Here is a 14,829-nt window from a genome sequence, read left to right on the forward strand (position 1 = left end):
AATACTATCTTAAAATTTTGATTGAATACATGTTGAATTTCAGAGAATCATTTAAAATTATGATTGAGTACTCCTAAATTCATTAAAAGAATTAAAATCCCTCAAATTCTCAATTGAATACACCCTCAGTCAAATAAAAAATTTTCATTAGTCGCTTAGTACTACATTCTAATAGCATTCATCTTCACTAGTTGCTTCTTTCCTGGTTCTTTTGTGTATCCTCAAATTTGACAGGGGTTTCGTATAAGCAATTATACTTGGTATGCACATAACCTCATTCTGCTATTTGGTTCTACAAGCTTCTTCCTTTTCGTCAGCACTGGAACCACACCTCATTCTGCTTCAATCTTAGTATGCCCATAACCAGATTAAAAAAAAAAAAAAAAAAAAAAAAAAAGTTATTGGACCCGTGGACCCGTCCCGAACCGGCCCGTTTGATACGGGCCGGGTTAGGTCCGGTTCCCAAACTTAAAATCCCTACACCCGGCCCGGCCCGTTACATTTTAAAACGGGTAGGTCCGGTTCTTCCAAATTTGGGCCCGGCCGGCCCGTGCCCAGCCCTATACAAAGGAATATCACTTTCCCGGACTATCTGGAATCCCTTAACGCCCTAAACCCAGCAACCTCCACAGTGGAGGCAGAATGTCCCAGTTTCTGCTCCAGCTCCAGCATCTTCAAACGCTCACTAAACCCAGCAAACTCCAATTCGTACCCAGCACTTGCTTCTCTCACCATCCCAACCTCACTCTCAAGTTTCCCCCCAACCACACCAAACCCAGCAAACTCCACCTCTCTCTCCGCCCCCTTCTTCCCGCCACCGCTCGATCCCCCATAATAGTCTGCAAATCCAACGGCTCAGGTAAATCCTCTTGCTTCAAGTTAATTAGTTGGAGTTTGGTGGATATTTCAGTTTCTGCTTCAGCAACTTACAGTGTGTTTAATTGCTAGACAGCCTAGACTTAGATGTTCTATCACGGCCAGAAGAGCGAGGGAAGCCGCACCGACGCGCCAACGGAATATTCTGGATTATACTTGCTAACATTGGGATTTACTTAGCTGATCATGTGTTCCAGGTAGTGTTTTTAATGTTTGATTAATCCATATTCAACAACTTTATTAATTTGTATTTTGTTCTGTTTTAATGTTTGATTAGTTCGAATTTAACAACTTTGTAATCAGTCCAGCATCTAATTGGGTTTAGATTTTATGATTTGTTTATGATTGTATTAGGTTCGCGGGATTAAAATGCTCTACTTGTACCACAATTGGCCTACATGGTACCAGTTTCTAACAGCAACATTCTGTCATGCTAATTGGTGAGACATATACGATTATGTTATAAATTATGTTGTGTTGCCGGACTGTGAATCTGGATCATTCATCGGGTTGCTTTTTGTTAGAATGCGTGGTTTGGACTTTAGATTCATAGTCTAGCAACATAAGTGTAGCAAGAGAGCATTTTAGTGTTAAATAACTTGCATGTATATACTGATTACCGAATTCACTATGCATTCTTTCAGGAGCCATCTCTCGAGCAACCTCTTCTTCTTGTATATTTTTGGTGAGGGTCCTTTTCTTTTCTGTTTTCCGGCGTGGTCAACTTAATACCGAAACAAATGAAATTTGGACCTAAAATAGAAAATACAAATCAAATTTAGATAATTAGATGGTGTCTTTCTTGCTTGAACAGGTAAGCTAGTTGAAGAAGAGGAAGGGAATTTTGCTCTGTGGCTTTGTTATATTCTTACCGGTGTTGGAGCAAACCTTGTATCGTGGCTTGTTCTACCACGAAATGCAGTTTCGGTTGGAGCCTCTGGTGCTGTTTTCGGATTATTTACCATTAGTGTGCTTGTAAAGGTGAGTTCCGATCTTGGAATTTATCGTTTCTCTAGATGAGACAAATCAGTTTATGCTTAACCAGTCAACCCCTCTGTTGATAAATTTAGATGTCTTGGGACTGGAGGAAGATCCTCGAAGTGCTTATATTGGGCCAATTTGTTGTAGAAAAGGTGAGTCGAGGTTTTCAGAAAGAGACATTGCTCCGCAAATAGTTTCTCCTACCAAAGTATCTCCAAATGTGATTGGAGCATATGAATTCTTTGTTCCAATTTGTTTCATGGTTACAACTTCGTTCTAATTTTTATCAGATTATCTGGTTTTAAACGAAATTACACTTCAAATATCTGTAGTTTTATTAGTTTACGTGTCTGCGCATGTTTATTTTGCGTTTTATGTTCTTATTTTTCCTAAGATCATTTACCATATGTCCTAAGTACATATTTGGGGACAGATTACCAATATGATTATGTTTTTGTTGCTGCTTTTGGCCACAACTAGGTTATGGAAGCAGCCCAAGCTTCTACTGCATTATCGGGCACCTTTGGCAGAAATTCGTTGATGAATGTCAATCACATTGCCCATCTCTCAGGTGCTCTTGTTGGTGTTTTTCTGGTATGGATTCTCAGCAAGGTTCCTTCTGAACCCCCATCACAAGAAGGATCGAATTTCCAAAGCAAAGCGGGCAGAACTCGGTTATAATTTGCTATCGAAACCACACTTATGTGCTTTTGCAGCGGTTAATATCCTGCTCACCATTGTGCTCTATATTTTGTTGACCATGTGTACATTATTCTGATGCTAATTGATTCAACACAAAAAGGATAGAAATTTCCCCAATTGGGTCAATCTTGGTCTGAACCAAATGTGGACAATGTGTAAGGGAAATTCTGAATGGCCCATAAGCGCTTCTCATAAGCACTTTTGTTGGACCTTTTATTATTAGAAGCCCGCTGAAATGAAAAGCGCTTGGAAGTATTTTATAACCTGAGAGCGTTTTTAATCTTTCAAATTTTATTATCAAACATGCCCTTTAACATGTTACATTGAGTGTGAGAAAATGAGCTCTCCTTTTTGACAAAGACGATATTCTAAACTACTCTAAGCTACGGAAATAGAGATTCGAATTGGACTGCAAGAGGGCGGGCATGCTGCTCTATCGACATCTACGAGACTCTTCATGTTCTCAACTGTCAATAACTATATTGATGATTAATGTGGGAAAGTACAATGTGAAGCATTTTATTTACAAGAAGTAATCAGCATGCTTAAAAACAAGCAAATTTCAATGAAAAGAAAAACTCTCTTCACTATCTACGACATTCATATGCTGAATTTTCTACCGGGATAACTCTATATGATTCTGTTTATATTCAAAGCGCATCGTTCCTTTAGTTCATAAGCACAACTGTACATTGCTGTGCAATCTGACCGTAAACGCCAAGCTGCCTGCATATAATCGGCGGTCTCTCCCCAAATTTACAAGTGTGAAACAGATTCATAGGCTTTGCAGCAAGCGATGACACGTCCAACGAAAAATCACCATCTCTTAAAACCGTTCTTCCTTTTCTAGTTGCTGAACCCTTTTGATCACTTGTGACTGCTGATGGTATTTGTAACAAATTGGGATGAAAGGCACTTGCTGATTTCATTTGATATGTTTTCTGTAAGCTCTCAAATGGCTCCTCTTCTTTTTCAACCTGAGAGGTCTTTTCTTCACTTTTCGCAGAACCCAGCATCGTGTTTGCGTCTTTTGTTAGTCCAATCGAACGCCATGCATCTGCAACAAACGAGATAGTAGATTTCTCCGGCTGAACACCAAACTCTTCCAAAATCCGGAGTATTTGTTCAGCTTTCCATAGCTGCTTTGCTTCTCTAAATCCCCATATTAGGGTCTCAAATGTCTTTAAATTGGGAGAAATACCGGACTCATACATCTTATAAAAAACTTTGATCGCGTTCTCCATTCTGCCAGAACTGCACCATCCGCTCATGATGGTTGTGAATATCACAACGTTTGCCAATAGTTCTTCAGCTTTCTTGACTTCTTGAGCACGCACGTAACCTTTGGCAAGAATGCTGTATGCATGTGCATCGGGTTTTATGCCGGCCTTCACCCTGTCATCGAAGATTTGCCTACACTTCTCCATGAACCCTGCTGTGCTCCATGCATTCATGATGGTGCTAAATGTTATCACATCTGGTTTGACCCCAAATTCTTCCATCAATTTCAGCACCTGCAAAATTGCAAATTAATACACATTTTTGTGTCAATAATCGAAACAAACACCATTTCGTGCAAACAAATAGCTACGCAATTCTGTAGGTCATAACTCACCTGATCAACCCCATCTCTATCCATGGTGTCTACGAATCCTTTAACCAGCGAGTTAAAGAGTACAATGTTCGGGCAGAGGCCAAGATCTTTTATCCTGCGCATAAACCTTAAGGCCTCCTTCAACTTACCTTCCTTGCAATACCCGCTCATGATAATGCTACAAGTTCGCGCATTCGGATACAACTTCTTGTTCTGCATCTCTAAAATCAGTCCTTCTGCCTGACTTGTCGCCCCATTTTGCGCATAAGCTGTTGCTAATGTGTTGTAAGTAACAGCATCAGGCCGCATTCCAGAAGCAACCATCTTATGCACCACGCTCCATGCCTCCGCAATGTTCTTCTTCTTACACCATGCTCCGACTGGTACATTAAAAGTCCTTATATTCGGCTTCACATTTTCCTCTCCGGACATCATCTCAAGCACTTTCAAAGAATCCTCAGGCTTACCCGAAATAAATTCTTAATTGTATACATCTAGAATGTTATAATCTTATTTAAAATCCTAATTGAATACACTCGGATTTCTAAGGATTTTAATAAACTATCTTAAAATGCTGATTGAATACATTTTGAATTTCAGATAATCATTTAAAATCCTGATTGAATACCCCTAAATTCATTAAAAGAACTAAAATCTCTCAAATTCTCAATTTTTTTTTTTTTTAATTTTCAAAATTTTGGGTTTCTGGGTGCTACTCAATCACAATCAGAAGACGCCAGAAAATCAAGGCTCGGTTGTACATTAAGAGAGAGAGAGAGAGAGAATGACTGTGCTTGGAGTTGCTTGTAAGGAATGGAGGAGTATGGAGACCCACCAAAAGAGAAGGCGAACATAATGTATGTAATCATCTCAGAGGGGGAGAGAGACAAAAGTGATGGGGATAAGCCGATAAGGAGAAAAAAGTGAGGGTCTCAAAACTTTTCAGGAAAATTGCTTCTCATTTTTTTTTCTTCCTTTTTTCTTATTAAAAATAAATCATGAAAGTTTACGTAATCTCTCAACATCCCCACCTTTCTCATAAATCTTAGTATCATTTGTAAGGTAATCAAATTTCCATTAAAAGTCCAACCAATTTTCATTATATTTCTTTCGTGACACATATAAATAATAAAAGAAATATTATGATTAGTCGTGTATGAATGCTTAGGTTAATTTGATCATTTATGCTTGAGCTCATAAAGCAAGAACGTTCGTGTTAAGTTCATATCAAGCACGAATCCAACTGTTATATTTGGCGTGGCTTGAGTCAGATACTTGGATAGTGAGTAGTTGGGGCAGAATACGTAATGAGAATTTTTGTGGGTTCCGATGAACACGTTATGTGGTAAAGACGTTTCTATTGAATTTTTTTTCCTAATGAACAAACCAGTGACTAGAGATGGAATAGGACCTGGCTTCTCTGCCATTTCAGTTCGCATACACTCTTATCCCTTCCTATTTTATGCGGTCACGGTTAAAGCCACGTCAACATTTTATATTAATTTTTTTTAACGAGATAATAAGACAAAAAGTAATAGTGATATAAAATGTTGATGTGGCTTAACCGTGATTGTACAAATAGGAGAGGATGAGAGTGTATGAGAACTGGGAGGGCAGAGAGGCCAGGTCCGACGGAATATTTGGTGCTGCCACACTACAACATGATAAACACAAATTTCCCATGCTGACATCATTGTCAGCTATAATTAAAATAGATTTTCGTTGATAATGGATGGTGCTATCCGCATCTACACATGCTTTGTTAATTTTATATGCTGATTTTCTTCAATTTATTATATCTGATGGTCGAAAATTGAGAGAAATGTGGGGAAGGTAAACAATTGATGTATGGATGACACAATCCTCGATAATTAAGATAAAGGTTTGGGCTTTATGTTGGGCTTGACTCAGCCCACTACGGGTTATGGGCCGGGTCACCATACATGGGGTCATAGCCGTAAGCCTATGGCTCTACGCACTCGGCTTATGTAAAAGTACGTTTCGCCCCTGCCGGCAAAATTCTCGTTTCCCATCAGTTTTTCCTAGGAAAATGCCGCAAAGATGAATTCCCGGAAAATCTAAAAAAAGAGAGATCAGAAGCAAGCAACCACTGTGATTAAACTTCAGAAATACTCTTCTTTCTTCGTAATTTACAATTGTTTTTCATTAATCACAGAATAATCACCGTGATTAGGACCCAGATTAGAGATTTATCTGAATATTCAGCCCAATTTTTTTCAGTAATTATCTTTGAATTTTTGGAATATTCTTCTGGAGTGGTCAATTTCCGGATTGATATGTTTAGGCTGTGGAAATGGTACCAGAATTCTTTATCTGTTCATCCGATTAAGACCCAGGTCATCAGCTCCGGTTTGATTTGGGGGTTTGGTGACGTAACTGCCCAGACCATCACCCACTCCACGGCCCAGGAAAGTGAGCAGATTCAAGCTCAGGTAAAAACAAAAATACCCATCACCCATTACCCAAATGGTTTTTTTTTTTATCCACAATATTCTGGTAATATTCTTGCATTTCTTGCTCTGTTCCAGTATTTACTCAAATGGGTCTCTGTTATTTACTCAGATCGGTCTCTCTTTTTTTCTCCTACATTTGATCATTTAGCTCTTGTTCTTGTCTTTGTGGAATTTCTTTCATGCTTTGGATGGCCTCTGTATTTGTTTATTTATTTGTCAATTTTTACTGAATCGTTGCTATGGAATTTGGAAAGAATTTCATTGTGCTTGTTTTTTTAAACTTAAAGAAGTGTAGGATTTGTTGCTTAATAATGGGGGCTAATGTGGCACCAAGCGGATATAGTTCCTCATAAACAACTTATATTGAACGGGTTCACTGTGGCATGGCATGGTGTTTAGGTTCAACAATACAATTCCATGTGTAAGTGGCATGGCATGGTGTTTAGGTTCAACAATACAATTCCATGTGTAAGTGGCGGTGAACCCATTCCATGTCAGTCTTTCATCATGTTTAGGGAAAAGTTTTGGTAGCTGCATTTTCTTTATCTCTTGATTTGGAGGATCACATATTTTGGAGAGGATATTAAACTACTTACTCATTGTGTATAATTTTTCTTAGTCTAGAGAAACTTGACGTGTTTTGGTAATGTTCTTAAACGATTCTTCGGTCGTAAATGTACCAAACACTTTCTGAAATCAAGTTACGCTGTTAAGCATAACACCTTGTGCAGAGTTCCCCAATTTTAGGCTACATATATGAGAGAAATATTACGTAAAAGTTTTGGAATTTCTCAACGTTTTGTTTTATATTAAATGATCAAATGCATGCTCGCAAGACGTTGCTATCAAATATATTGTTAATTAGTTTTCCATGTTAATAGACTAACTTATTTGTCTTCGTGCACAGGGTGAAGATGAAAAGTTAAAGATCAACTGGAGGAGAGTGGGTACAACCAGCTTGTTCGGATTTGGGTTTGTCGGGCCTGTTGGCCACCTCTGGTAAGGAAATTTTTTTGGTGGAAAAGATCATTCTGAGTATGTCGACATGTGATTTTGCTGGTGTTTTTGAGATCTTGTTCACACGTCAAATGGCCTTCTAGAATTTTACCAAGTAAAGGAACCACTAAACATGGGCATTTGGGCCTCACTGCGTTTCCTCTCTTTTTTTGGCTGAGAGAGACAGTTTATGAGTTTGGTTTTATTATTCTTTTGCAGGTATGAAGGTTTAGATCGATATATAAGGTCAAGACTTCTGCTGCAACCAAACTCATTTCGGTTTGTTGCTTCTAAAGTGGCGATTGATGGATTCCTTTTTGGGCCATTGGATTTACTTGTGTTTTTCACATACATGGGTTTTTCTGCCGGAAAGAGTTTTCCTCAAGTCAAGGAAGATGTGAAAAGGGATTTTCTACCAGCCTTTGTTCTAGAAGGAGGCGTATGGCCAATTGTGCAAGTAGTAAACTTTCGGTTTATACCTGTGAGGTATCAGCTCCTCTATGTCAACTTCTTTTGCTTGTTGGATAGCTCTTTTTTGTCATGGCTCGAGCAACAACAGGATGCTCCATGGAAGCAATGGTTGAAATCATTAGTGCATGTTAGCAAGAAAAACGGTGAAGAAAGGTGATTCGTGATTGCCCTTGAACTATACAGTGGATTGTACGTCAGAAAAGTATAACAGTTGAGTGAGAAAACTAAGATACCAACTTAGTTTTTGGAAGTTGGGAATTCGGAAGAGATGGATTTGCTCTCATGGTTATCCAGGTTTTACTTGCGGTACAAGTTTTCATTTATTGTATTCTCAAGGAATGATTTAATAATGTTTCTATCAATTGTCTTTGCTACTGATTGCAAGTTCTTGGTCTTCCATCCAGTTGAGTATTATCAATTTGGTTTTACCGTCTTACCCTCTGTAAATGTTTACTCTTGGTAGTAAAATACGGGAAAGGAAATTTTCCGGAATTGAGATTTGATATGTGATCCTTGTTTCATATCCATTCTGTGATTTCTCAACTCTTAAACAGTTAACAGACCTGAACAAGCAGATAACAGCTGTTACTTCAAACCCAGACCAAAAAGTTACTGTAAAATTATTTACCAGAAAGATTAGTGTAATATGTGATTATTATTTTTCTGCAGGTAATTGAAAAAATTGAATGTACATAATTTTCTTTTCAGTTCTTAACTCCACACCGTTCGTTGGCCCTTGCTGCTGGAGCCGGAAGGGTTAAGACCGAATTCACTGGTAGTTTCACTGTACCTACTGATATCGAGGTATGCATTCTCAAAGCCATTGTGTAATGTGCTGTTTCCTGGTGTGATTCCTTCATGAAGCTCCGTCAAGGAAGCGACTCCTTCTAAAGCGTGGACTACCTGCTCAGTTCGGATTAAGTTTAAAGATTTTCGGTTAATTAGATGAACAGTTACGCGCTTTGTTTCAAATACATTACTGTCAGTAAGCTATAATTGTGAAACATGAAAGAGGGAATTACTTGGCTCATTCGCGGTCGAAGCCATGCTGAATGCCGTACGCAAGCAGAGGCACAAGCAACCATTCGAGCCATCTCATTCTTCTTGTAGTTTTTCTCCAATCTTGGATCAGTAAGTGCATCAAAATCGCCATCTTCCAGCGCTTGAGTGAGCAATGGCCTGGCCTGCAATGCCGAACATGAAAATTCAGTTATTTGTACACTCAAAATTTCTGCACTCGAGGACCACGGTTGATGTTCTGCATCCATCGGATAATCTGATCAACGAAAAGTAAGGTGAGGCAATGCTAAGAAACGCAGCAGTGATGCAAGACAACTAACCCACTGCACTAGGCCCTTGTTCCTTATGGATTCTGAAGTACTGATAGGACGGCGTCCAGTGATCAGTTCTAGAAGTACAACCCCATATGAATACACGTCTGATTTGTCTGTTACCTTACCGCTCGATGCGTATTCTGGAGCCAGGTACCTGTACATGTTCGACCAAAGAACAACTGATTAAGAAAATTCCGCCCAACAACGCGAATTTTGCTCCAACAGATAGCAGTCAAAGCAAAACTGAATACATTGCTATGGCGTTGGAGTTGTAGTAAGAAGAATATCATGTTCTTACCCAAATGTTCCCACTACTCGTGTCGAAAAGTGAGTCATGTGAGTGTTGGTATCAGAGAAAGATTTGGCTAGTCCAAAGTCAGAAACCTGAACGTTAAATCTCAAGTTTGTTAATCTTATTATCGCTATTAACACCGGTTAATCCATTGAATATATAGAGAAGCTCTCAATTTTTGTCAGCAATGTGAAAGAAAAAGTTAGTGCAATAGTAATGGCATTGAGAACCTTTGCTTCAAAGTTATGATCCAGAAGAATATTAGACGCTTTGATGTCGCGATGAATGATTTTTGGATTGCCTGCAACCGAGAATGAAGATGTGAAAAACATTCGAGATTTTATTTACCGGATGCGAAAAAAAAAAAAAAAAACCTTCCAAGAGACCTGTGAAGGGAACTCACAATCTTCGTGGAGATATGCGAGTCCTTTTGCTGATCCAGTAGCAATTCTGAGTCTGATTTCCCACTCCAGAACAGGCTGCCCTTCTCCTGCAATGCATTGCGTTTAGAAGTGTTAGCGTCGTTCTAGAACACGGATAAAAGAAAGAAAAAAAAAACCATTGGCTATTTGGCTTATCGAATCATCTATCGAGCCATGAAAAAGATTCAGCAATAGACATAAACAAATGCACCATCTGTTTTACTTCAAGCAATACATGGAGTAACTTCCGATATAGCAGTAAAAACAAGACATGTAGGCAAATCAACTTATCAAATTCTTGCAGTAAAAGCAAGACGTATAGGCAAATCAACTTATCAAATTCTTGCATCATACTCCAGTTGAATCAAAATCAATCACTTGAAATAGGACTTACCGTGTAAGTGGAATTCCAAGGTGTTGTTTGGAACAAACTCATAAACAAGCAACCTATCAACCCCGGTTGTGCAGTATCCAACCAAAGAAACCAGATGCTTGTGATGAACCCGGCTAATGATGTCAACCTCGGCCTGAAATTCTCGCTCCCCTTGCCGGCTTCCTGTCTTCGACTGCTTGACTGCAACTTCTTTTCCACTTGGAAGCACTCCCTTGTGAACATACCCAAAGCCGCCTTGTCCAAGAAGGTTGGCTTCAGAAAAGCCATTGGTTGCCACCACTATTTGATCATATGTGAAAATCCCATTTGAGAAATCGAAGGGCGATCCAGCTGGCCTTTGAGTTTGAGGCGGATGTGGAAACTGATATCTGGATTTGATCGAAGCAGAGCCGGCATTGTGGCTTATTGGAGATTGTGGGATGTTGAAGCTGGATAGCACACTGATAACATGGACTCCTGGTAGAAGAACATCTGACAATGCAACGGCGAAAACACAGTAAATCAGTAAATGAAATTGTTTTTTTTGTTGATAATATTCTACTTTGAACTAATCATCTCAACTGCGGAGAGAAGATTCAAACTCAGGTGCATAAGGAAGTACACATTCCCTCTAGCAAATGTAGTAAAGGCAACGTAATCACCTTTTGTGGCGGATGGTGGTGTTTTATGGGGATCCGCCAAAAGGGCACTGTTGTTTTTGCTCCGCCAACGATTGTAACAGAGAAACAGAATGGCAAGGAGGAGAGCGACGGCGACAAGTCCACCAACGGCGCATGATCCGGCTATGAGAGCTGTGCTCTTGTTTGTTCTTAGGTTGTGGACTTGCAAGGTGGTTGGCAGGGATGAGGATAATGGTGGATGTAGCATTGACTGAGGCGGCATTGGCAATGTGGTTGGAGGTGGGAATATGGAGTTATTGTTGGAGGGAGATGGCTGCAGAGTGCTGGCCAATGGGGGAGGCAATGCAGGTGGTGGAGAGTCGTTGGTTGGACTCGCTAATGGTGGTGTTTGAGTGGTGGGGGTGGTGGGGGCTGGTGGAGTAGGAGTTGACAATGCAGGTGGTGGCGGAGCGGTTGATGGGATTATAGGAGGGGAAACATGTGGTGGTGGTGGTAAAGGTGGTGATGGTGGCGGAAGAGAAGGTGTTGATGGCAGTGGAGTTAGCGGTGGCGAAGGTGGTGGAGGGGAAGAGGTCACTAGTGATGGTGGTGGTGAATGCAGTGGAGGTGAAGAGGTGACCAGTGTTGGTGGTGGAGGAGAAGTTGCTGAAGGCGGTGGTGGAGGAGTGACCCTAGATGGTGGCGGAGATGTTAGAGGAGGCAGTGGTGGTGAGGAAACAGGAGGGACAGAGTTGTTCATAGGCGGCAGAGTAGGAGGAGTACTAATGGGTGAGGATGGTGCTATTTGTGGCAATGGTGGCATCAACGGTTGTGGAAATGGTGACGGCAACAATGGCGGCAGAAGTGGAGGAAATGACGGTGTCAATGGAGGTGGAGTGGTAACAGGAGAAGCAGCAGGAGGCAGTGACCGTGGCGGCGAAGACATTGTTGATTGCAGAATAAGTTTCTATTGAGTTTCTTAAGATGTATTGTAATTTGTATTTGTATAACAACATAACACTTTAGCTACTAATAGATAGAGGCTGTATATAATAGAGTCCCGATAACTCACTACTCACTATTAAATTTGATATCAAGGTTTGATTAAAAAAAAATTTCATATCAAATTTAATGACTGATATATTTTTTGGTCATTTTTCTTTAACAATCCTTTATTATCGAGTTATTTGATAAGTGAACAATGTAAATTGACTTTAAGATGAACTCTAACAATGAGATGGTAAAGACTGTTTAAATTTGGGACTACGTAATAGGCTAGACTAACGAGAGCAAATTCAATAATTTAGTACCAAAAGAGTATTATTGAAATATAATATATTAGATAGATAGGAAATTCTTGGAAATAGATCATTTTCGGATCCTTTCTTCCTAATACACTAAATCAGAGAATCTGTGCCGTTGAAAATTGATCTAACGGCTGAAGTTATTATAACTTTTAAAGTATACTGCTGTTTGTAGCTATTGGATTAATTTTCAACAGCTCAAATTCCCTAATTTAGTAGATTAGGAGGTAAGGATTTGAAGAGGATCCTCTTCCATTGAGGAGAGCCCGTGAACAAAATCTTAATTATTTTTTAATAAATTTCTTCCAACTAACCTCTCACTTATTTTACTTTTATATGTTGAATGGGGAAGCAGCATGTGATCAGTATAAGACAGTAACTAGTTGCTGTTGTTGTTGGTGTTGTCAGTGGAAATCCAGTTCACCTTCGCCTTCCACTGTCTCACTAGGGCTATGGCTCACTAAGGGTTAATATGGGAAAGAAAGATTTGGGCGGAAGTCGGTCGCGTCATTCATAAGAAAATTCTCACAACAATATAGAACTCAATATGTTTAAAGTTTGATATCGAGAGAATCTTTGATAGGAGTGACACTACCACGTGGTTTGGCATATAGGGCAAGTCAATAAGACATTACCATGTTAACATAAATGGAGCCAAATTAACCGAACATAATGAGAATTTGAGCATGTTTGTGAGAGAGAGCAAAAGATGAGACTAACTGTTCCACTCAGATTTTGTCCCACCAAATTTCTGAAAGATCAATTTATGTGAGAGTTGACCTAGTAAAACAGTCATGTCAAAGTTTCTCTTTTGATATAGATGCCCATAGCAGATAATTGTGTCTATGAACTTCATTCATAAAAGTCATTAGGCACCCATCACTCACCCATTTTGGGTTTCTGCTTTTGCTCTCTTCGACTTCCCAAAGTCTCAAATTCAGATTGAACAAATTTGCATACAGGGCTAGTAGTAGGGGGCCCACAAAAACTCACATACAGGTTGACTGACTTTTCTTGTTGGTACTGTTCTACCTGGAGATGCTCCATTTAAAAAGTAAGAAAATACAAAGGAAGATGTAAAATTAGGGCAGATGACAACAAAGCTTTGCTTGGTGCCCGATATTTAGGTTACAAGAGTTAAATGCTGTCATTCTTCTTGGAGTACTTCTTGCCTTTGATCCGAGATCAAATCTAATCAAGTCGACAATGTTACACTATTGAGATACTTCGAATAAACTAGAATATGTATACACCGACACTAAAACTTTTTCTCAAGATGTCATGGTGAACGATATGTTCAAACTCTCCTTGCCTATCGTCATATAAACCGTGGAAATGGATGCTACGAAAATCCTCCCGCGAATTTCAAGTCATTCAATCTGCCGGAGAACCCTGCTCTTCGATAGCCGGCGACCAACATATCATAAGTTGATTTTATAAGTTCATAAGAACCCTTAACACGTTCCAAAAACATCATCCAATCTGTCCAACATGGCATTCAACCGTATAATTTCACAGTGGACCGGCAATATAACTTCTAACATGACATTCAACCGTAAGAATTAGAAGCAGCTCCTCCACTTTCTCCACCATCTTAAGTTGAATGAACAATCCTACAACCGTCTCTGCCATCTCTTCGTTGATCTTCAATCTGGCATCGAATACTCCCTTCAAAAAGTCTATAACTGAATTATAGTATAGTAGATTTTGCACGGAAAAATATATTTTGAAAAACATGAATATTAATATTTTGTTGTTAACGTGCGAGAAATAAAAGAAAAATTAACAAAAACAAAAAATAAAAAATAAAAAAATTGAAAAAGGAGATCGGTATGATGCTAGCGATTCGTGAAATACAAACGGTAGTGAAGTACCGATTGTATCATTTTCTTCTTTTTTTCTTTTTCCGTTGATTTTTTTTCTTCTTACCTTACTTTATTTATATTCAAATACTTTCAGATTTATATTTATATCTTTATTTTCAAGTGTTTTGACATGAATTATTATCCTAGTTTTATTTATTTAATATCCCTTTGGTGTCATTGAGATAAGAGATGTCGTTTCTAGTTTATCTCTTCTTATTTCTATATATATATATATATATATATATATATATATATATATATAGAAAGTTAAAAAATCATCATAAACAAACCAATATTTTATTATTATCTGAAATGAAAAAAATACTAATATTTTAATACAAATTGCCTGAGTCATTTAGTGTAGAGAATTTGGACAGTTACTGTTTATTAAAAGCAGTTACGGTTCACAGGATTGAGTTACCTAGCCAATATACCATTTGTTTTTTTGTTACTGTTCACCTAAAGGAATTGGGCAGTTACTGTTTCCATGGCAGTACCATTATAAATGAGGACCTCGTCGTTTTA

General features: G+C 38.9%; 4 protein-coding genes across 4 annotated transcripts; 2 read left to right on the top strand and 2 right to left on the bottom strand.

Moving 5' to 3' along the window:
- Positions 1–598: 598 nt before the first annotated feature.
- Positions 599–2,674, top strand: LOC137713093 (rhomboid-like protein 11, chloroplastic). The gene is made up of 7 exons (XM_068452351.1): positions 599–859; positions 949–1,073; positions 1,231–1,316; positions 1,521–1,561; positions 1,691–1,857; positions 1,947–2,009; positions 2,338–2,674. The coding sequence occupies exons 1-7, from the start codon at positions 643–645 to the stop codon at positions 2,536–2,538; spliced, it is 900 nt and encodes a 299-aa protein (XP_068308452.1). The 5' UTR covers positions 599–642; the 3' UTR covers positions 2,539–2,674.
- A 553-nt stretch (positions 2,675–3,227) lies between these two features.
- Positions 3,228–4,621, bottom strand: LOC137731269 (pentatricopeptide repeat-containing protein At5g25630-like). The gene is made up of 2 exons (XM_068470371.1): positions 4,175–4,621; positions 3,228–4,073 (listed from the first exon to the last, which is right to left on the bottom strand). Exons 1-2 carry the CDS (start codon positions 4,586–4,588, stop codon positions 3,228–3,230), a joined length of 1,260 nt encoding a protein of 419 aa, XP_068326472.1. The 5' UTR covers positions 4,589–4,621.
- A 1,532-nt stretch (positions 4,622–6,153) lies between these two features.
- Positions 6,154–8,590, top strand: LOC137739082 (protein SYM1-like). The gene is made up of 3 exons (XM_068478571.1): positions 6,154–6,606; positions 7,535–7,626; positions 7,843–8,590. The coding sequence occupies exons 1-3, from the start codon at positions 6,451–6,453 to the stop codon at positions 8,249–8,251; spliced, it is 657 nt and encodes a 218-aa protein (XP_068334672.1). The 5' UTR covers positions 6,154–6,450; the 3' UTR covers positions 8,252–8,590.
- Positions 8,591–8,722: 132 nt separating this feature from the next.
- Positions 8,723–12,105, bottom strand: LOC137739091 (proline-rich receptor-like protein kinase PERK3). The gene is made up of 8 exons (XM_068478583.1): positions 11,178–12,105; positions 10,537–11,007; positions 10,124–10,210; positions 9,951–10,021; positions 9,727–9,812; positions 9,435–9,582; positions 9,117–9,278; positions 8,723–8,997 (listed from the first exon to the last, which is right to left on the bottom strand). Exons 1-8 carry the CDS (start codon positions 12,079–12,081, stop codon positions 8,806–8,808), a joined length of 2,121 nt encoding a protein of 706 aa, XP_068334684.1. The 5' UTR covers positions 12,082–12,105; the 3' UTR covers positions 8,723–8,805.
- Between the last annotated feature and the right edge of the window lie 2,724 nt (positions 12,106–14,829).

This window comes from Pyrus communis, chromosome 1, assembly GCF_963583255.1.
Source record: "Pyrus communis chromosome 1, drPyrComm1.1, whole genome shotgun sequence".
Lineage (NCBI taxonomy): Eukaryota > Viridiplantae > Streptophyta > Magnoliopsida > Rosales > Rosaceae > Pyrus > Pyrus communis.

What these genes read in the sequence shown, in the direction of transcription:
- LOC137713093 (XM_068452351.1), top strand. Translation starts at nt 643, where the DNA reads ATGTCCCAGTTTCTGCTCCAGCTCCAGCATCTTCAAACGCTCACTAAA. An exon ending in CTGCAAATCCAACGGCTCAG is followed by an intron (nt 860 to 948) that starts GTAAATCCTCTT and finishes TTTAATTGCTAG; the next exon opens with ACAGCCTAGACTTAGATGTT. An exon ending in TAGCTGATCATGTGTTCCAG is followed by an intron (nt 1,074 to 1,230) that starts GTAGTGTTTTTA and finishes TGATTGTATTAG; the next exon opens with GTTCGCGGGATTAAAATGCT.
- LOC137731269 (XM_068470371.1), bottom strand. Translation starts at nt 4,588, where the DNA reads ATGATGTCCGGAGAGGAAAATGTGAAGCCGAATATAAGGACTTTTAAT. An exon ending in ATAGAGATGGGGTTGATCAG is followed by an intron (nt 4,074 to 4,174) that starts GTGAGTTATGAC and finishes GCAATTTTGCAG; the next exon opens with GTGCTGAAATTGATGGAAGA.
- LOC137739082 (XM_068478571.1), top strand. Translation starts at nt 6,451, where the DNA reads ATGTTTAGGCTGTGGAAATGGTACCAGAATTCTTTATCTGTTCATCCG. An exon ending in GTGAGCAGATTCAAGCTCAG is followed by an intron (nt 6,607 to 7,534) that starts GTAAAAACAAAA and finishes CTTCGTGCACAG; the next exon opens with GGTGAAGATGAAAAGTTAAA. An exon ending in GGGCCTGTTGGCCACCTCTG is followed by an intron (nt 7,627 to 7,842) that starts GTAAGGAAATTT and finishes ATTCTTTTGCAG; the next exon opens with GTATGAAGGTTTAGATCGAT.
- LOC137739091 (XM_068478583.1), bottom strand. Translation starts at nt 12,081, where the DNA reads ATGTCTTCGCCGCCACGGTCACTGCCTCCTGCTGCTTCTCCTGTTACC. An exon ending in ACCACCATCCGCCACAAAAG is followed by an intron (nt 11,008 to 11,177) that starts GTGATTACGTTG and finishes TTGCATTGTCAG; the next exon opens with ATGTTCTTCTACCAGGAGTC. An exon ending in CTTGGAATTCCACTTACACG is followed by an intron (nt 10,211 to 10,536) that starts GTAAGTCCTATT and finishes AATGCATTGCAG; the next exon opens with GAGAAGGGCAGCCTGTTCTG.